Consider the following 23,203-nt stretch of genomic DNA (forward strand, 5'->3'; position numbering starts at 1 on the left):
GGGTGCCCAGAAAGTTTGTCATTGTAAAATGTGCCTGCAGATTTGTTCTTTGGGTAAGCTCTGCTGTGTTGGGACCCACTTTCATTCTAGGGAGTGACTTGGGTACTTCTAGAAGAGGTCTAAATTGCTTGAATCAGAACTTGAACCTTGTGTTGAGCTTGATTTTTCTCCTTAATATACTGCTTTTTGAAAAGCAGCTTTTCTTTCCTGGCTTTGGCAGTCCTTGCACGTAACAGGCCCTCAATAAATATTTATTGAATTGAATCGAATTTGACCTTTTTAGAAGGCATATTCCTGGTGTAGGATTATTCGTTTTCGGCAGGAGCTGTCATAAATCAGAATTTAATACTAATCCACCTGATGAACTGCATGCTCAGCAGCATATGGTAGTTTAGCATTGTATGTTGCACGTTCCGCAGTGCAAATTTAGAAAACTGTGATCTGTAAGGGCCTGATGAACTGACTCTAGCCGATTTCAAACCTACTTATACCACTCACCCATGGGTTTTCTGTGTCCCTATGTTTTTGAATGAGTGCATTGACTCTGCTTTTCACACACTGTACACTCTGCTTCCTCTCAAGCCTTTGCACACCCTTTGCCTGGAATATTCCTTTTACAAATTTCAGTATGCTTTTCTTAACACTCCCATGTAGCTCTTCATACATTCCTGTTTTGCAATGCTCAAATTCTCCTGAAATTCTCTTCTAAGCCACTAGTTTTTTTCACTACAAAACTCATAGATCCGTGATTTCTTTCTTTCTATATTCCCTAGGGCCTGAAACAATGCCTTACACAAAGGTTTGTAAAATTAAAAAAATGGGTCCCAAAGTTCATGTAAATTTGCAAATGGAATAAAATAAAAATGTAAATGTGTTTAGCCAGGGATCATTGATTATATGTCTGATACTAATTAAATTATGATATAGGTAGAAAGAAGATCAGCTTGAGATTCAGAAGATGCTGGCTCTTGTGTTGGATTAATGACTTCTTAATAGTCCCTTAATCTTTGTAGTTCTTAGTTTCTTTTTCTGAAAATGAATGGATTGGACAGGATCTTTACTAAGATCCCTTAGAGCAGAATTGCCTTGCTCCTAAGTTAATTATAGAGAACTAGGTCTCTTCTGCCAGACTCCTTGAGTCAGGAAGTATCTTCTAATCATCTGTAATTTCCTGGCACAAAGCTTAGTACCTGGTATATAGTAGTTATTCAAACAATATTACTGAATGAAACAATAAATTCCGAGAGAGAATTACAATTTAAATAAAGCAAATGAGAAAAAGATTAGGTAGATAATAGTTAATTAAAAATGTGTAACATTTAAAAGAATCTATTAAAGAACAGTTATTTGGAATGTCTGAAAAAAGTACCCGGGAGAATTTTTTTATGTATCAGTTAAAATATTCAACAATAGAGAAAATGAATTTGCAACTGCCCAGTCCCCTAAGTATAAGTTAATAATTTTTTAAACTGTGACATGTTGTACCAAGTTTTATGTGCTGATATTAAACTGCTCCTGGAGGATGTTAGTAGAGATATTTCTGAAATTTGTATATACTTCTGATACCATTTTTTAGTTTTAAGAATTGAAAAACTGTATCCTATTTCAACTAGGATTTCTTAAATCATTGATATATTTGTGACTTCCTCAGTCTTTAGGGAAGTTTTTACATGTAAACTATGCCTATACCTTTGGGTTAATGATTTGAATATTAGTGTAGTTTAATCATGAAAATAGGGAAGTAATAAATCATACTATTTATGTATTTTATATATACCTTATGCATATATATGGTATGTGGTATTCCAGAATTAATCAACCAAGTCATCCGTATACCTACTTATTAGTTCTGTACTAGGTGCTAGACCAGTGGTCGGCAAACTGCAGCTCGCAAGCCACATGCTGCTCTTTGGCCCCTTGAGTGTGGCTGTTTACTATGTGCTAGACAATTCTGTTTTGGGCACTGTATACAAAGAGGAGGAAGACATGAAGATAGATGCTCTCAGTGAATGTGACAAATGGTTGTCTTAAGTTAGGGGCTCATGCTTGATAGTTTGAGGAAGATTTTTCTCCCCACAGAAAAATTATATGGTTATTTATTTTTAAAAAAGCAAGAGAGATAGCAAGTTTGAGTCCTTTTTTTCATTTGTTATTTTCTTGAGTTTTTTTAAAAATATTAATTAATATTTAGAGAGAGAGGAAGGAGAGGGATAGAGAAAGAGAAACATTGGTGTCAGAGTGGAACATCGACCTGTTCCTTCCTATCAGGGATCCAGCCTACAACCTGGACATGTGCCCTGGCTAGGAATCGAACCAGCAACCTTTTGGTGCATGCCATGACATCCAACCAACTGAGTTACACTGGCCAGGGCTCCTTGATTTTTTGTGTGTGGTTCTTGAAAGTATTATTATTCAACTGCTTTCTATTTGGCCCAGGCACTTTTATGAGTACCCAGCAGAGGATGCAAGTTTTGTGAAACCTGAAAATTGGAGGGGTTCTTTTATTTGTTTTTTATTTTTTCAAATATATTTAATTGATTTTTTACAGAGGGATAGAGAGTTAGAAACATCGATGAGAGAGAAACATCAATCATCTGCCTCCTGCACATCCCCTACTGGGGATGTGCCTGCTACCAAGGTACATGCCCTTGACCGGAATCGATGCTCTATCCACTGAGCCAAACTGGTTAGGGTGGGAGGGGTCCTTTTAATTAAAACAAAATACAGATACAAAAGTATAGATACAAAATTGGATATAAAGGTGAATTTTCTTTGAAAATAAAGTTACAACAAGTCATACTTTAAAAGTATGAGACATTCACAAACATCAGGGAATTTCCACTCTGTACATTTTATATTTTGATTCTCTTCCATTGTCCACAGTTGTGAGTACCACTGGACACACTCAGATGACCCGATTTGACTTGGACCTTCCTGCTCCTATGCTGGGCTAGTGAGCATCGTGGGCACTTACAGTATTCCTGAAGTCATTGTTTTATTACAACTGCTGACAGTAATTTAATTCTAGAAGTGACTGTGCACTTCACATGTACCTTCTAGTAAAGCTAAATTAAATGTATCTCCAGCCCAAATTCTAATTAGCCAGATTCCACAAATGTCCATGGCTATTCCATTGCCAACCAACAGCAGGATAAATATGATGGAAGGAAAGTCATTAGAAAAAGACGGCAGTCTAACCAATGGTGTTTAAAATGTCTTGCTCTTGAGAATTTTACAAAAAAAGAAAATAATAATAATGAAGGCCTTAGAAGAGAGCCAGGTATATGAGGGACCCTCAAGTTTGCTATTCATTAGCTTTCAGAAAATGTGCCTGTATGTGTACATTTTGCAAGTTCACTCTATGTATGGTCTTATGCAGTGGTTCTCAACCTTCTGGCCGTTTAAATACAGTTCCTCATGTTGTGACCCAACCATAAAATTATTTTCATTGCCCTAACCGGTTTGGCTCATTGGATAGAGCGTCGGCCTGTGGACTGAAGGGTCCCAGGTTCGATTCTAGTCAAGGGCACGTACCTTGGTTGCAGGCACATCCCCATTGGGGAGTGTGCAGGAGGCAGCTGATCGATGTTTCTCTCGTGGCGATGTTTCTAACTCTCTATCCCTCTCCCTTCCTCTTTATAAAAAATCAATAAAATGTATCTTAAAAAAATTATTTTCATTGCTACTTCATAACTGTAATGTTGCTACTCTTATGAATTGTAATGTAAATATCTGATATGCAGGATGGTCTTAGGCGGCCCCTGTGAAAGGGTGCTTCAGCTGCCAAAGGGGTTGTGACCCACAGGTTGAGAAACCTTATGCAATTCCCAATGATTTAATTAAATACTTAATCGGGTGGTTCCTTATACCCTGGTTCAAGGGGTAAGAATGAGATGTGTTGATTTTGACTAAAAGTCACATGAACATGTGGAAGTGAATGTACTAGTTGAGTTACTCTCTTTTCTTGCTAGCAGAAGGTATTTTCAGTTCTGCAGGCAGCCCTAAACACCAGTGGTTGTGCGGCACCTGATGGAATGACCGAGTGGTTATACTGTAACACAGGTTTATAGGCATGGGAGAGAATCTGGGGAGGTGGAAAAGACTCGTTCTAACCTGACACCATTTACTACTTAATAACTCAGTTATTAAAATTGCACTTATGTTTTATTCTCCCCAGGGTTAGGAACAATATATAAAACATTAATTAAAATCTATGAAAGCATTTTACCTAGGAGTTCAATATAGTAAAATAATACATAGATATGAGACATTGGTTACCAGCAGAAGAGACTCATTTCCTCATTTTTTTTAAAAAGAGACTGTTAGTGGTATACAATAATTATACCCTGGAGTTCTATTAAGCCATGAATAATGAGACATTGTAGAAGAGAGGATGAAAACTTTAGGACTTGAAAGTAAAGGTATGACCAAAAAAAACTGACAAAAAAACAAAACAAAAAAAACAAAACCTCATGTACACAGACAACAGTATGGTGATTACCAGAGGAAAAGGGGGTTGGCGGGAGGTAGAACAGGGTAAAGGCGAAATAAATGGTCATAGAAAGAGACTTGACTTGGGGCCATGAACAAACAATACAGTACATAGCTCATATACTATAGAATTGTGCACCTGAAGCCTATATAATTTTATTAACCAATGTCACCTCAATAAATTCAATAAAAAAAACTGAATAGGAAGAGAAGGAAATAGGATTTAATTGTATTAAGATAGATACAGATATTTGTCAACTCTTTGTAGCCTGGTGTTAATAATTTGAAGTCAAAATTCATACTATATAAAGTGAAGAAATAGTACATTTGTTCACTAAGTTTCTCTATAAAAGAAAATATTGTGGTTCATACGAAATGTTTTATTTTTGTCTTTGTTTTTTAGGTCAGACTGTGCCAAAATCCCAAACTTCAGTTGAAAAATAGCCCACCATATATACTTGATATTTTACCTGATACATATCAGCATTTGCGACTTATATTGAGTAAATATGATGACAACCAGAAACTTGCCCAACTCAGTGAAAATGAATATTTTAAAATCTACATTGATAGTCTAATGAAAAAGTCAAAACGGGCCATAAGACTCTTTAAAGAAGGCAAGGAGAGGATGTACGAGGAGCAGTCACAGGACAGGTAAGACTATTTCAGATTTTATTTCTTAGTGTTAAGGTCATTTATGTTGCTTTTTGTTTCACAGGTAGCATAAATGTAGAAATGTGTTTACTTTGCGGAAATGTTATTTCAATTGTGTATTCCCTTTTCACATTATCTAGACCTTCTAGTTTTATAAAAATTTATGATAATTAATTGTGAGAGAGTGTTCTAATTTTTTTAAATATATTTTATATTTTAGAGCAGTTTTAGATTTACAGGAAAATTACTTGGGAAGTACCCTCTCTCCTGTATGCAGTTATTCCTATTATTTTCTTGTGTAGTGTGTGGTACATTTGTTATAGTTGATGAACCAATATTGATACAGAATTATTAAATAAAGTTCATAGTTTGTGTTAGCATTCACTCTTTGTGTCATACAGTTTTGTGCATTTTGACAAATGTATAATGTCATGTATTTTATAGCACAGTATCATCTTAGAATAGTTTCACTGCTTTTAAAATGCCCTTTGCTCCGCAGTATGGTTTAACCCTCTTAGAAAGTCATATTGTTGAAAGCATGTAATAATATAATGTTTTCAGACTGGCTTTCTTCACTTAACAAGATGCATTTAAGGTTCCCCCATGTCTTCATAGCTTGTTTTTATTTTATTTTTATCACTGAATAATACTAATTACATGGGTATATCACAGTTTGCTTATTCATTTACTTGTTGACGGACATCTTGGTTCCAGTTTTTGGTAATTATTGATAAAACTGCTGTAAATATTCATATGCAGGTTTTTCTGTGGACATAAGCTTTTAGCTCATTTGAGTAAATACCTAGGAGCATGATTGCTTGATCGTATGGTAAGCTTATGTTTAGCTTTGTAAGAAACTCCTAAATGTCTTCTGAAGTGGCTGTAATGTTTTACATTGACACTGGTTTCCTATTGCTCCACATCCACCAGCATTTGATATAGGAAACACTGCCTTTAAGATGGAGTCTTGATTGAATGTGTGGGTGTGGTAGATGTGGGTGAGAGATGTAGCTTCCATTCTCATACTTGTCTATTAAGTGAGAAACTAGACTGGGGTGGAGGATGCATCAACTGACTCCTTATTTTGTAGCCATAATTTTTGATTTAGAGACTCCTCATTAAAGCTTTGTTGTTTGGCTAATTTAATGTTAAATTTTATGATCTACCTTAAACCAAGTAAATAATATAATAAGTCATTTGATTTCTGGGATATTTTAAATATATTGAGAATATTCACTAATAGTGCTACTTAGATTTCCAAACTGAAAAACAAATATAGTATTAATTAAAATATATAATGTTTTAACATAGTTTCAGTTTAAGATAACCTCTGTGTATTTTATTTGCCTTACATATATATATATAAAATATCTAAGAAACCTCTAATGTTTCTTTCAGGTTGGGAAAATTAGCCTAATGAGAGATAGGATTGTATAGAGAAAATTAATTTACATAGGTATGCAGACTCTGAATTTGTCTGTAAATACCTGAAAAACAAATAGCCCAGAGAGAATAAAACCATCTAATTTAAACATAGGAAAACCCTCTCCCCAATGTAAAATGGCATAAAGATTTACTTATTCATAATTTGCTCTCTAAATTAGTCATGAACCCTAACATAAACATAGTAGCCTAACCTATTATATAACTGTATGTTCATCACTTAATATTCTTGGACCACATATCTTGAGGGTGGTAAATTAATTTTTTCTGGAAATATCTTTACAGTTCTTATTCAGATTTAGTAGCTCTGAAATTCTTCCTGGTCCCTTAAAAATTTACATTTTAGGGTATTAGGACAGTGAGAAGGTGTGTAACTTCTAGGTCAGGAATTTGAGTTTCTACAGTATTTTAATGGTTGTAGCAATATGTAATGTGGTAAACTTCATCCCCATTTTTTACTTATTCTATAGTAACTTGAAACATTTTCTAACTCATTAGATGTAAAAACCATTTCATTTATAAATTTTTATATTTGTGACTTTTTGTGTAGGAGGATATCATGGGGGACTCCATAAATTTTGGTTGATTGTGTGTACATTTCTGTAGATGATGATAGATTGCATAATGATGACTGGTTACATTGATACTACTCTTTAAATTCTGTATTTTAAGTGTCTAAATTTTGTCACTCTCCTAAATTCAACCTTAAGACAAAGTTTATTAGTTTTTGTGCTTTTCTAGCATTCCTAGTTAGATTTTACTGTCTTCCATGTCCCATATTCTGTGGCCAGCTGTGTTTATGCAAAATTTATATTTGATAAATATCTAATCACTAGAGGACCAGTGCACAAAAATTTGTGCACTCAGCGGCGGGGGGGTCCCTCAGCCCAGCCTGTGCCCTCTCACAGTCTGGGACCTCGGAGGATGTCCACCTGCTGGTTTAGGCCTGCTCCCCAGGGGATTGGAGTTAACCTGGCAGTCAGACATCCCTCTGGCAGCCTGGGAACCCTCAGGGGATGTCCACTTGCCAGCAGGGAGCAGGCCTAAGCTGCAGTCGGACATCCTGTGCCGGCAGCTGTCAGCCTGGCTTGTGGCTGAGCAGAGCTCCCCTTGTGGGAGTGTACTGAGCACCAGGGGGCATCCCCTGGTGGTCAGTGTTTGTCATAGTGACCAGTTATTCCCAGTCATTCTGCTGTTATGGTCAATTTGCATATTACCCTTTTATTATATAGGATAGAGGCCTGGTGCATGGGTGAGGGCTGGCTGGTTTGCCCTGAAGTGTGTCCCGGATATGGGTGGGGGTCCCGCTGGGATACCTGGCCAGCCTGGGTGAGTGGCTAAGGGCTGTTTTCAGACTGGCCATGCCCCCTTCAGGGTTTTGGGAGTCCCCACCGGGGTGCCTGGCCAGCCTGGGTGAGGGGCTGATGGCTGTTTGCAGACTGGCAAAGCTCCCCATTGGAGACCCTCACCCCATGGGTGTGTGGCCAGCCTGGGTGAGTGGCTGAGGGCTGTTTGCAGGTTGGCCACAGCCCTTTCAGGGTGGAGGTCCCAGCTAGGGTGTCTGGCCAGACTGGATGAGGGGCTGAGGGCCATTTTCAGGCTGGCCATGTAAGCTCCCAGCTCCTTTTTTTCTGGGATTTATTTATCTTCTATAATTGAAACTTTGTAGCCTTGAGCAGAGGCCAGGTCAGGCTGGAAGCCTGGGTTGCCCCTGGCAAGCCAGGCTCCCAGCCCCTCCTTGAGCAGAGGCGATGGGATGCGGGGGGGCTGGAGGCAGGTAACGGATATTTATTTATCTTCTATAATTGAAAGTTTGTGGCCTTTAGCAGAGCCCAGGGCAGGCGGGAAGCTTGGCTTCCTCCATAGCCAGGGGCAACCCAAGCCTCCTGCTCCCTCCAGCCCCATGGCCACCACCATCTTAGTTTGGTTAATTTGCATACTCTCTCCTGATTGGCTGGTGGGCATGGCTTGTGGGTATGGTTTAAACATAGCGTAGGGATGGTTAATTTGCATGTTTCTCTTTTATTATACAGTGGGGCCTTGACTTACGGGTTTAATTCGTTCTGTGATGGAGCTTGTAACTCAAATTACTTGTATGTCAAATCATTAAAGTGAACGAGTGAGACACGTGATGCTGGGCTGAGGTTGTGGCGTTCACTTTGACGTTCGCTGCGCCAACTAGTGGTGGGGTATCTAAAGCTGGCTCTGCATCTTGAAAAACTCGTTAGTCGGGACACTCGTAAGTCAAGGCCCCACTGTATAGGATAATTCATAATGGACCATTCTTGGTCCATCATAACAAGGACATAGATTTTTGATTTCTGTTTCTTTTGGTAGTAATATGTTTTTACACTCAATTCCAGATTCCCTTAGGATTCCAAATGCAAACTGAGGCTAATGTGTGCCATTGTATATGAAGCTCTAGGGCATTTTGTTCTATAGAATATACAAGAAACTTTAAAAAATGATCCTAGTTGTTAGGGAACAGAGTATTCTATTTAGTAAAATGGCTTTTACATGTATGATACACTAATTATTGGGAATATTATAAATTCCCTAAACAATATTTTTTTAAATTATACAAATGATGTTACTAAGGACATTAGTATTGTTAGATTAAAAATGTAGGACAATTATAATAAAAATATTAATTTAGAGTTCATTGTGTAAACCATTATTTTCTCTAGTGATTTAGTACTTTATTGAAGAAAATTATGCTAGATGAGTATATGAATCAAATGTTTATTTTAATGTTCCTGTTGTATCAAAAATAGACTCTGTGGATGCTTTAAATGTAAGGAAAAATGGGTAAAAATCATGTATCAATTTTTGAAGTATTTCTGCTTTAACTGATTGCAAAAATATGAGTAGTCTGAATTTTTAAAGCAACTTAACATATATGTGATAAAAATACAAACAAATAGAAAGATAAATATAGTAAATGCCACAAAATGTATTTCCTGTATAGAAGGCAAGAGGTAGAAAGTATAGATACATTTATTTACTACTGAAATAGGTCCTAAGGCACATAGTGCAAGCCTCTTGCTTTGAGAATAGGTGGAATAGTGACTTACGTAGAGGCAGGCTGCATGTCTTCCTTGACTTTTACAGTAACTTCTTCCTTATCTAGTATCACTTTTACTCCATAGTTTATTTGTTTGTTTTCTTTTTTCTATTTACAGTCGAACCTCTCACTGAGCTAGTGCTTCTCCAGTTGAGTGTCTAAACCAGTGGTTCTCAACCTTCTGGCCCTTTAAATACAGTTCCTCATGTTGTGACCCAACCATAAAATTATTTTCGTTGCTACTCATAACTATAATGTTGCTACTGTTATGAATCGTAATGTAAATATCTGATATGCAGGATGGTCTTGGGCGACCCCTGTGAAAGGGTTGTTTGACTGCCAAAGGGGTCGCTACCCACTGGTTGAGAACTGCTGATCTAAGCCATTCTGAGCTGATATTTCTTGGAAGAGTAATTCATTGATTTTTGGCACACATAACGTTTTTGTGCATATGTGTGGAGTGGGGGTTGGGATCTTATGGAGAAGGAGGAATTTATAGTTTGAAGCACAGAGAAGAAGAGAAACTTATCATATTGCTTAAAGTGTTAGTGGCAGAAGCAAATGGGTGTGAAGATAGTGATCGCTGACAAATGTTAACACTAATGGAGATGCCTTTCTTTGGTGACTTGACTGGCAGTTTCAGCAGATGATCATTTTAATAATAAAATGTACTTTTTCATATAAAAAGTTATGTATTAATCACAGGCTCTTCAAGGCCTGGTGTTGGGCACTGTTTTTAAGAACACCCAGAGGTGATGACCTAATAATATGCAGATTTCCCTTATTTTAGAATTGTTTCAGTGAACCAGAGGGCTACAACCCATTTCTTTCCTCCCACACTCTGGTTTACAACCACTGAAACAAAACCAAAAGTTGACTGAGGTGTTAAGTAGCTCTGTGTTTGATAATGTATCTGTGAAGAAAATAAAGGCTTTTAAAATATTTCTGCCGGAGAGTGTTACACAGATGTTGTGTTATTATTGATATTATTTCAAAGCCCTGGACCTTTTCTTGTGCACGTGTATTGTAGAAACCAAATCATAGTTTGTATAGCTGGTGTAATAATATTCACTCCAATTAAGATGTTTTTTAGAAGTATTCTGACATCAAAAAATTAAAACATTTAAGGAAAAAAATCTTTTCTCCACTGACCATTTGGCTGAAGAAAGGAAAATGTATAACTTGTTACATTAATAAAATGCCTTTCCTGCTAAGGTACTACAGATCACTCGGTTTGCTGTTTATATCTGTGTTGTAATTTATGAGTTAGTGTACCAAAACATTGTGGAAGTGACATATAAAAGATACATGATTTAGTTGAAAGCTGAATCAAAAACGTTAGTTACAACAATAATAACAATAAAAGTGACAACAACACACAAAGCTGCAAACAAGCCTACTTACTTTCCTCATACTACTGTATGACAACATTGCTTTGGCCAAAGAATAATGTTGCATTAATTTAAATATTTATGTTTGTATAACACAAAACATGCTGGTTACATGGTCATCGAAGTATTTCTGTAATTCCTCATGGTTTTTCAGTTTAACCACATAAAGAGATTGACCTGTTTGCACAATGTGGGCTTTATGTAACAGTTTTAATTACTACTGGACCTCACAGGTTAATGGCCTTGTTTGTAGTGTCATGTAGTTCCACATTTTCTCCTAGGCAGCTCTGTACATAGGAGCAGGAAGTGAGGAAAGATGGTTGCTGAACTGAGTGCAGCAATCTCACGGTCTAAGGCCATTTCTGCCCCAAGTGTCCTTGTGACCTTTGTTGGTTTCCTGACTCCAATCTGTTTTTTCAGCTTTTAAATTATTTTCTGGGTATTCACCATATTTTTTGGCTCAGATATTTCATTCGACATCATAAAAGGAAGTTGTAGTTTGTTTCAGATGAATGCTGCTGTTGCTACATCAGTTTATAGTTTTTCAAATCCAGTAAGTTTATGGTAAAAAATATTGTTTTTGTTATCACAATAATTATTTGCAGGAGAATTAATCTTAGTAATCTTCTTTTTAAATAATTTGTGCACTAGCGAATGATATTTATTCTATGAAATATCATTTACTATACAGGAAAGGGAATGGCTTATACTCTTTTAAAAAATAATTTTACACTTTAAAAATTAACCTAGTCTATTTCTCTTTTTTAATTTACAAATGGTGAAATTTGCAGTTCTTTTGCATTTCATGGGATAAGTGCAAGTAGAAAAAAAATGATTTTTTAATAAATCAAAATAGGTTATTGATGTTTTTTTGAACACAAGTATTTCAATGTAAACATACATAGTTACTATTTAACTTTTCTCTGTATTTGTTTGCATCCTAGGCATTTTTTCTCCATTTTAGTGGTAGAGGAATGAAAATATTACTTTTTAATATTTTAAAATGACAATCTGTAACTTGGATTCAGAAGACAGATACTAGTCAGTCATTTTAAGTGGGAGTGTGTCTGCCAGGTAGGAAATGGGATTTTCTTTAGAAAACGTGAATCTCATCCTGACATTAATTTATCATAAATGAGTAAAAAGTTTATTAAATTTTGATAAGAATGCTTTTATTCATATTTCAGTTATCTGGGAGATGTGAGTATACGTTTCTAAAGTTTGAAAATAAAGGAACTTATTTCTTTAACACACTGAAAATAGAGGCCACAAGGAAGTTATTTAGACAAATGTTGTCAAGTTAAACAAAGGGCGTCTGTGAGAGTGGGCAGGTGAGAACTTGCAGAATTTGACTGTTAAAGACTTCATGGCTAACAGATCCATGCTTCTTTGCTAACCAGATACAAAGCAATTTTCTTGTTGATTTTCATGTAAGTAAAAAGTGAAAGCAGTTTCCCCAGTAGTTTCCTTTTTGGGGTACAATTTCAAAATATAAAAAAATACAAGTTAGTAGGTATAACTTTAAATCCATTGTTTTTAAATAAAGTGTTTACATTTAATCCATTTAGTTGCTATTTGTTTTATTTACTTTTTTTCATTCCTGTGTTAATACCATTCATCTCCCAACTCCTGGTTTATTAGTTGTGAAAATTTTTATTGCAATGCATTTAAGTTCCTTCCCAGTCAAATTATATATTATACACACATGATATTTTCATTTTAAAATTGAAGATTTTTTTTCTTGCAGCATAGAGCTCATTAAATGTTTATAAATTCCTGAGAGTGATAACTATTGTATTATAAGACTGTAAGCCAACTCACAAAACTCAAGTGAACTTGGTTTTAGGGTTGAATACCTTTTATGTTTTCAGTCTTAAGGCAGCTTATTAAAATTGATGTTTTCCTTTCACTAAATATCTGGTGACATTCAAATTTGATAATTAAAATCCAGAAGCACTTAAGAAAGAATGCCTGTTTTTAGTTTTATAATAATAATACTCCCACAGAGAAGGTTGATGACTGATGTCTTTCAAGTGGCAGATTTGTTATTTAGTTAAAGAAAGCTCCTTTGGCAGTTTCTTACAAAACTAAATTAAAGTATGTTTATAAAACAGACAAGCTGCAGTGATAATCCTATAGCCCTGAGGAATGCTTGGAAATCTAGCCCTAGAAGCATCTTTGTGTGTGTGTGTGTGTGTGTGTGTGTGTGTGTGTTTCAGTGATTTAACGAAGAAGTGAAGTTTCCAGAAATCCAAACAGATTAGCATCAAGCACTAATTAAGCAGGTCATAAAAATGTAGTCCTGTACTGTTTTGCGATACAGTGCTTCAGAAATACTCATTTTTCTAAGTCCATTTTTAATATTAATCTTTGGTATCTTTAAATTCATAGTTAAAACTTCAGTTCTTGTTTGAATTTGCATTTAAACACATATAGTTTTCAGATTCACATGCGAGGTCCTTACATAATCCTATGTAATAAAAGGCTAATATGCGAATTGACTGAACGGGCGGAATGACTGGTCACTGTGATGTGCACTGGACGCTCAACGCAGTAGCTGCCCCCTCGTGGTTAGTGCCCTCCCACAGGGGGAGCACCACTCAGCCAGAAGCTGGACTTACAGCTGGGGAGTGCAGCAGCGGTGATGGGAGCCTCTCCCCACTCTGCAGCAGCGCTAAGGACCCCTCAGGGACTGTCCGCCTGCTGGCTTAGGCCTGGCTTAGCGGGAAATGGGCCTAAGCCGGCAGGCAGACATCCTCCAAGGGCTCCTGGACTGCGAGAGGGCGCAGGCTGGGCTGAGGCACCCCCCTGCTCTGCCCCTAGTGCACGAATATCATGCACTGAGCCTCTAGTTCAAATAATAAAGAGATTGAGATCGCCTGTGTTGTTTGGTTGAACCACTGAAGAACAAAGGGTGCTTCCAAGACTCTTTCCACTTCTGGTGGTCCCGGGCATCCCATGGCTTGTGGTAGCATAATTTCACAGTCTCTGTCATCACCTGGTGTTTTCTCTCTGTGCATGTGTCCAAGTTTCTCTCTTCCTGTGCTTGCTTCGGCAGCACATATACTAAAATTAGAACAATACAGAGAAGATTAGCATGGCCCCTGCGCAAAGATGACATGCAAATTCGTGAAGCGTTCCATATTTAAAAACAAAAACAACAACAAAAACATATTTCTCTCTTCTTACAAGAATACCAGTTATATTGGATCAGGCCTAGAATAATGACCCTATCTTAACTTTACTATGTCTATAAGATCTTATTTTCAAATAAGGTCACATTCACAGGTAGGGTGGAGGTTAGGATTTTAAAAAAAATCTTTTTAAAATACAAAATTCACTGTAAGTGACCAAATATGGTAATGTAAAATTTATACTAAGGAGGGGGAGAAAATTGAAACTTGAGTGTGTGTCACAAAAGTATGAAAACTTTGCTTGGTAGAAGATAATACCAAACAAAATGATTAAAATTATTCTTTTTGAAAGACCTCTGGCTTAAATATTTTTGTAATTTTTTTCAGGTTTATAATAAAAAGCATGGTGAATTAATTTATCCATTAATTTTATGCATATATATTGAAAAGCATAGCAAGTTCAACTTTTATCAAAAATAAAATTTTACATATATATGTTAATTTATAAGTAATTTGTTATGACAATCTTACTGATTTTAATGTATAAAATGCCATATCTTTAGAAATTATTAATGCTATAAATATATGCATTTAATTAAAAGTTGTAATATTAATAGCCCTGATTATCTTTGATTAATAATTTCTGTTTCATTCTTTTTGTGATAAACTCTGGAGAATTAATTAAAATATTTAATTATGACTTAACATCATCACCACTAAATCTGTTTACAAAGTTTTCTGTATTGCAAATTAAAAAAAAAAGGATGGGAGGTGTTTTCTGTGTTTATGGCATTCACATTCACTTTTTGTGTCTCTAATAAGATAAAAATTATTTCAAGTATGACTTCAAATTAAGATTTCAGAGAATCAATTCTAGACTCTTAGTTTAAACAAGAGTAAATAATTGTTTCTAAAAATGTCAGAGGGTCACCAAACTATAAGGAGCTGGATAGTAAATAGTTTAGGCTTTGTCAGATCATCTCTGGCAACTGCTCAGTTCTGTTTTTAGAGTAGTAAAGAAGGCATAGACAGTATGTAAATGAATTGGATTGGCTTTAATAAAACTTTATTTACAAAACCATATGTTAGACTAAATTTGTGCTATAGGTCATAGTTTGCCAACTCTTGGCTTAAAGTGTTAATCTAAATTTTGGATGATCAAAATTTTATAAGTGTTTATCAACATGGATTGAGTAAGTAAGTTGCATCACTTAGGAATGCGTTTGGCTAAAAGTAACAATACCCAATGGACGAAGACAACAGGGGCTGAGGGTGAGGGCATAATTGGGAGGTTGGGGGGACAATGGGGAGGATAAAGACATAATCAAAGAAAAAAAATAAAAGTAACAATACCTAACCAACAGTAGCTTACATATTTAGGGATATACGGGGTGGGTAAAAGTAGGTTTACAGTTGCACTGTGACATTCTTTTGATTGAATAAAGCTGTTGTAATAAAACCTACATGTCTTTTCCATATCAGCAACTATAAACCTACTTTTGCCCATCCTGTATATCTCTCAGTGCTGTGAGACACCCAAGGTCTTTCTGATCTTGCAGTCCCCTTGCTTAGTATTTGGGCTTTTCCTCACTCTAGAACAGCGGTTCTCAACCTGTGGGTTGCAACTCCTTTGGGGGTCGAACGACCCTTTCACAGGGGTCGCCTAAGACCATCGGAAAACACATGTATTCCGATGTTTATATACTGTTTTTGTGATTAAACACTATGCTTTATTATGTTCAATTTGTAACAATGAAAGTACATCCTGCATATCAGATATTTACATGACGATTCATAACAGTAGCAAAATTACAGTTATGAAGTAGCAACGAACATAATTTTATGGTTGGGGGTCACCACAACATGAGGAACTGTATTTAAGGGTTGCAGCATTAGGAAGGTTGAGAACCACTGCTCTAGAACTGCACGGTTGTAGACTTTCTGCTGCAGCTCCATATTTTTAAGGCTACAGACTGAGCAAAGAAAGGTAGCACCACATATGCCTGCCCTCTTTTTATCATTGATTGAAAAGCTGCCCTAGAACTTCTCTGCGGACTTGCTCCTGCCAGCCAATTCCTCTTAGTCTTCGCAAGCCTGAAAAAACAGTGACATCCAGAACAATAGTGAAAACTATCGAATGTAAATTTTTCTATTCTTGTTGGCTTTCTAGGGAAACAAATATTCAAAGATAAAAGAAGGCACAAATATACTAAGACAGTTTTATCTCAGACTCATTATCCTTTAAAAGAGAAAATAATTTTTTTCTTGAGTTTACCTCATTCTCTTTTAATCTTTGACTGCTATAAACTTATGTTTAGTCCCAAATAATGGAAAACAAATTATTAGTAGTTTAGGAAGAGTGAAATTTTGTTTGATAAGAATTCAATCATTATCTTTGTTATCAATGTCTATACCAGTGATGGCGAACCTATGACACGCGAACTCATTTTTTTGGTTGATTTTTCTTTGTTAAATGGCATTTAAATATATAAAATAAATGTCAAAAATATAAATCTTTGTTTTACTATGGCTGCAAATATCAAAAAATTTCTATATGTGACACGGCACCAGAGTTAAGTTAGGGTTTTTCAAAATGCTGACACGCCGAGCTCAAAAGGTTCGCCATCACTGGTCTATACCTCAGAGATGAGTGGTAAATATTCCATTTTCTATTGAGAGAAGCTAAATTGAGTGGAGGTTACATGACATGACAGGAATCACTTGTGATATATTTCTAAGTGATGTCTCATTACCAGTTGAGTCTGCAGCTGTTTGCATCTGAAGACATCGGCATTGTAAACCCTTTTTTTAAGTTTGTTTCAGGAGGACTCATTTGAACAATTAGCACATTTTATACTTGTGAAAATGAGGTGTGTTTTCTCATCTTCATTACACCAGTATTAATATATATTTCAAATGGTCAGTAAATGCAAGCATTTTTTTAAACAAGACACCTTCTATATATTAAATTCAGGACTATTTAAAGTTTCATTTCTCAAGCATGCCTTCCCCCGCCCCGTGTGTATGTGTGTGAAATGTTGCCTGCTATTTTTTAAGCATTTAACTTCTCTAGATGAGCAGTTTTTTTTCCTTTAATAGGAAAGATTCCGTAAATACCGCCTCCCCCCCGCCACAAATATATTAATGGAAATAAAATGTTAGCTTATTTCGCAGTTGTGCAAACACTTCACTTTTTGTTCTAAAGGGTTTTTAGTGAAGTATATTGATTTTTCTGGGAATGTGACAGCATATGAAGCTGTCAGGTTTATTCTTTTCAAGAAACTTCAGAAACCTTTACTTTGACTAAAGAGTGAATGCATTCTGGTCAGCCAGGTCTCATTTAACTGGTTAAGGGAGGTTTGCATGGATTCAGGGCCTAAGAAACAGAATATTCTCCTTACCAAATTTTGTGAATGTTTTTCCCCATAAAATTCTAACTTTAGTTTCTTCTCCCCGCAGTTGGATATGTAAAAATTGTTTTCATAAAGCATCTGAAATCTTGAAGTTGCTAATGTATCACATACTTTTTTCCATTTTATCAGTACTTGGTCAACTACAGCCTGTGGGTCAGATCCAGATCACACTTCTTTCTGTAAACAAAATTTCAGTGCCACAAATACCTGCCCATTCTGACTACAGTGACAGAAGTAAGAAGTTGCCACAGAGACTGCATAACTTACTGACCCCTGCCCTGTTGATGTAATCTACGGCAGTCTTAGGCACTTGGCATTTATAAACACTTTCCTTGCTTTGCTTATCTTTTCTCTCCTATTTCTGCCAGTAATGCTTTGTAATTACTGACCAATGTGATCCTCTAAGTCAAGCATGTCAGACTCGTGGTCCGCGGGAAGCATGTGACCCACAACAATTACTTCTGTGGCCCAGCCAATATAATGGTGTGTAAGAAACATTTTAATAAAAACTTCGTAACTGAATTGTTACAATATCCTGTTATACATAATCTATACATAGAAAAGCCTAAGCAACTGGCCTACTGTTCAACCATCTGACTGGTAGCTATGATTAGCACTGACCACAACGGGGCAGACGCTCAACACAGGAGCTGCCGAGCTTCTGTGACTTGGCAGCTGCGGTTCTAGGGTGATGCACACGGAACCAGAGAGGAGGGAGCCCAATTCTGGGGCACATCACCCGAGAACTGCACTCTAGCAACCTGGGACCCCTCGGGGGATGTCAGAGAGCTGGTTTCAGCCTGATCCCCTTTGGCAGGCCAGGCCAAAGGACTCCACCAGTGCACGGAGCCTCTAGTTACTAATAACGAACTACAACATACACTAATGACCGATCACTGTAATTGTATTGTATTCATTTCCCTTATGCACCTGTGCACCATTTCTCTCCACTGATACTAGCAGTGAATATTTTAGCAGCCAATTGCCACGTCATTAGTCTTGGACTGACTTGTTTGGTGTGCGCAACAGGAAATACTTTGCTTTTGGAGAATAAGAAAAATAGGTTTATTTGCATTATGCTCATTAATTTGTGCAATTATTCAGTGTTTGGTAAGTTAATGTTCAAGAAAAAATATTAATTCTTATTAAAATTTTCTATTATTTTATGTTAAGGATTACTCATTTATTTCAGCCTTTTGTATTCAGCATGTCTCTATCAAAATAAACCTATATTTCTATGAAAATTGAAGCTTTTGGTTTTTTTTGCACTCCACATAAACTTAAACTTTGTTTATTTGGCCCATGTTAGCTTTTGAGTTTGACATGCTTGCTCTAAGGGGAATAAAAAGTTAATGACACGTAGTCAATGATTGAGAGCTAAAGCCCCTCTAGACTCCCATTTCCTATCTTATGTCAGTATTCTGATATATATGATAATTTTTAAGGTACAGTAAATTTAAACTCTTTTGTATGTTTTTTTTTGAACACAAGATAAGTTACTAATTTCTTTGGTGGTCATCTGGTCTAGCGCTTCCCTACATAGTCCCTGGACCAGTTGATACATTCTAATCCTAATGATTAAGTACAGACCCCTGACTTCCTACAGTACCTCTGCCTTTACCAGTTGGGATCTGAGTAGCCACATTTTAAAAAAGTACCCTAGCTATTTCTGATAACCTGCCTGCTCTTAGAATTGCCAAGTCAAATCATATTTTATATACACAGTAATGAGGGATCATTGAAGTGGCACAGAGGGGACTGGAATGCTGGATCCATTCAGAACTTTTTTACTTCACTAAGCTTGCTCTATCATCACCGCAGGGATCCACTCACAGTTGTAAGTTATTTTAAAGAATCCCCAAGAAAGATAAATTTCTGTAAGGCCTTTAAAGGAATGTTGTTGGAAAAAAGAATTGAAATTCTCTTTATCTCTTTGTTTCAGATTGGCCTGATCCAGTGATTTTCAACTAGTGTGCCATAAGAATTTTTAAAACATGCAATACCTGAATATTTAGTCAAGGGCACTGACCCTTTTCCCCTTAGATTGACAAATAGAAAAATGAAAACAGGCACTACAGCAATAGTTGTCCAATATGAATGAATCAATATTTTACTTATTTTTTTGTCAGAGCGACAGCATATATATTTTTTGGTGTGCCGCAGAATTTTAGTAATTAGTTTATGATAAAGGTTGAAAGTTTCTGGCCTAATCACTATCGTTAGACTTTATCTTTTTTTTCTATGTGCCCCCCTTTATGCAGATCCTCTTTATTCTTCATAGAGCCAAAGCTCCCTCTCTGTCCCCATCCCCATCTTGTTTCAGCAGTTTCTGATCGCTCTAGCCAAAATCCCTTTTTCCTCAGACTATAGCATTTATGTGGCACTAAACTATATATTATCAAATATTTCTGTCTTTTTAAAATGGTGGTAAGAAAGGTCATTTTAAATGTCTCAAATTCTTTAAAGACAAAAGCCACGTTTTGCTCCTATGTATCTCCTACAATATCCTGAACAGTATTCCATAGTTGGCAAACACTCATAAAAATCTGTGATTATTTCTCTAGAATTGCTGTAGGATTATTTGAAAAACCTGATCTATTCCTTGATTATTGTCTACTAGGGCCTGGAAACAGGAGAAAGTGAAAGTGTTACATGGGAAAATGTCCAATAAAGTGGCCAAAGGCTACCTGTTAGGATTTGTAGGTCAACTTTGAATATCAACTTCTTCAGATTTGGCAATGAGGGCCATTGATTTTAGAAGGAAAAAGCATGCTAGTGCCATTATTTAGAATAATTATATTTTAAAATAATTCCTAATTCTGTGTGTATACAAGCTGTCTTTAATGTAGTGACATTTTTGGATAAAGCTGGTGGTTACTACAATTTGGGAGCACTTCTTTAATGGAATGTCCTGTGGTTTCCCTTAGCACCTATAAAATACATCCCTCAAAAATTCACCATTCTGCCTGTTCCCCCTAATTACGCATGGTAATGAGCATATTTTACGGCTCTTCCACTGACAGATTAGTTCTCCTTCTGAGCTCTTATGAGTGTTTTCACTTCCTCTTATTCTTATTTTAACATTTCTTCAAAGACTGTTTTTGTTTCTGTGCTATATTATATTTATGACTCTGAATACACAGGACTTTTCAGCAACTGGGGAATCCTCCAAAAAATCTATGCTTTCAACATGAATAGTCCAGTTTCATTTGGCACGTATTATTGACAGAGGTGCTCTATCCTCTTTATAGCTTGCTGTGTTGCAGATGGTCGCTATAGCATTTACGACTCCTCAGGGAGTGCATAAGTACATGTGCACAAATAAAAAATGGCTTATTAGTGTAAGCCTCTTGTGTTCTTATTGATGGGGTTCCCCAAAACAGATAAGAATTTCTAAACTTGAAACTCAGTTTTCAGATTTTTAGCTAACATTTTATTTGTATTTATGTATTTACTTAACTGCCATCTCTTTTTCTTAAAGGCAAGCTTGGAGGGTGGGATCAGATATTATTTTGCCATATTTGCTGCTTTCTTTATTCCTTCCTTTTTTCTTTTTTTAGCAGGAGCATGGTCATCTGAGACATTTTCAATATGTAGACAGGGCTTTTAAAGAAAGGAATGGCTGTTCTCTTTTATCAACCATGCAGACTTAGAAACAGACTTTAAAGGAAAACAGAGGCATATGTGTTCTCACTGTGTATTATTGTTGCGCCCCCTCACATAGCTGTGAGGATTTGTCAGCAGTTTGTTTTGACTCACTATACCAAGGTGGGGGTGGTTTTCTGTGTTTTTGTAAGTTAACTAGTGTGGGATGTCAGTAATCTCAACTTTACCATTTTGATTGGCCTTGATCCATCCTTTTCCCAGGCCATATTTTAGTACTAAAACTTGCTTTAAAATGTTTGGCAAATAGTTATTCTCTTTCTATAACTTTGGAGGTTGAAACAATCCTTAAGATATACAAGATGGGGCAAAAGTAGGTTTTCTTTTTAAAGCTGTTCATATGGAAAATTATACAATAATTAATAAGTAATAATACAAGAGTAAACTCACAACTGTAGACCTACTTTTGCCCCACCCTGTATACTCTTTTAATTCCACATTGCCTCTGTGGTATGTTCATGGTATTTCTGTAAACTAATTTTGGAACCTCCTTGAATTATTCTTTTTAATTTATCTTGATAGCTCATCTTACATAATAAAATTCAATTTAATTCATTATGGTAAGATTGGGGACTCTCCTAAGTTCTTGTTTCATTTTTTGGGACTTGGTTTTAGACACAGAGAACCATGATAGATTGTTTTGATCAAGGATGGAGGAAGATGTTGGTAGCATCTGAAACAGAGTACAGGGCTCCTGGACTTGATGGAATGGATCTTCTGATTTTAGAAACCATTAACAAAGAAAAGGTGGTCTAGCATATCTGTCTTGACACGTTTACTCTTTCCTAGGAGAAATGGCACTCCAGGGAGATGTGCAGCATGGTGGTCCTAGTACATCTTTGACATGGTATTAAGGTTGGGAAATAAAGCTTATATATATGAGACACAAGAAGGTAAACAGTGTTTTCCTTTAGTCACTCAAGGTAACCAATACATTTAAAGACCAGTGTGGCTATCTTATGTTGCTGATAATTTTCTATTATGTAACAATTCTTTATTTACTTTATTTATGTGGATTAAAATTATTTATTTATGTGAGATTAAAATTAAAACAGCTCTTTATGTGGGATTAAAATAACTAGAATTCTTGTAGCATTTTCAGTACTTGACATTTAAGAGACAGATGGCAAGTAAACAAGGAGAGAGAAAGACTTTATTTGCCATATTACAATCTTAAACTACTGTAAAGAATTTTAATTAGATGTTATTTTAGGAAGTTTCCAATTCACTGCAGGTCATTGAAGCTTGGACACAGCAGAATGTACACCACGTATTTTAATATGTCAACAATCTATTGCATGTGGTTGAAAGTTCATCTGGAACTAGAGGTTATATTTTTAGAATGTGAAAATTTTTCTAGGTCCCAGTGTGCCTTAGAGTAAAACTCTTTTTCTACTTAACTTTACATTATACTGTTTTAAATTTCTAATGGGAGTTCAGAATCAAGTTCATTTAGTTTGAACATTTAAAAATTTCTTCGGGCATCTCATCACCTTTTTTAGTAAGTTTTCATGTTCATTTTTCTTCATGGTGATTATGATTATTTTTAATTTCCCACAGCTCTACTGGAGATTTTCTTCACTGTGAAAAAGTAGTCGTTAACATAATTCAAAATTCAGTCTTCAGTTTTCACAAATAATTTTTCTGAAATGTGACTTCCTTTTTTTCAGATTGAAGCTAGTTTTTAGAACTATTTGGTATAGAAAAATAAATTCATATATAAAGATATCTTAGGTTATTCTTTGTAGAAGTACATATTTCTTTTCATCTGTACAAATAATATGAAGATAATAGAAAAAACATTTGTTTCTTACCATTAAAATAAAAATAAAGTGCCTTGAAACATGTCTTTTACTGATAGTTCATGTAGGATAACAAGTGATACACAAAAGGCAGACTCTCCTTCAGTTGCAAAATATTACACAGTTGTATAACTCACCAGCTCAGGGC

The 23,203-nt window shown here is 35.9% G+C and overlaps 1 protein-coding gene across 1 annotated transcript in view; it reads left to right on the forward strand.

The window, feature by feature from the left end:
* CBLB (Cbl proto-oncogene B, E3 ubiquitin protein ligase) overlaps nucleotides 1–23,203 on the forward strand; it is a 226,773-nt gene that overhangs the window by 11,962 nt on the left and 191,608 nt on the right. Inside the window, exon 2 of the mRNA XM_006762650.2 lies at nucleotides 4,895–5,145. Coding sequence (XP_006762713.1) covers nucleotides 4,895–5,145 — 251 coding nt within the window. The remainder of the gene's footprint in view (nucleotides 1–4,894; nucleotides 5,146–23,203) is intronic.

Source organism: Myotis davidii, unplaced genomic scaffold, assembly GCF_000327345.1.
Source record: "Myotis davidii unplaced genomic scaffold, ASM32734v1 scaffold738, whole genome shotgun sequence".
NCBI lineage: Eukaryota > Metazoa > Chordata > Mammalia > Chiroptera > Vespertilionidae > Myotis > Myotis davidii.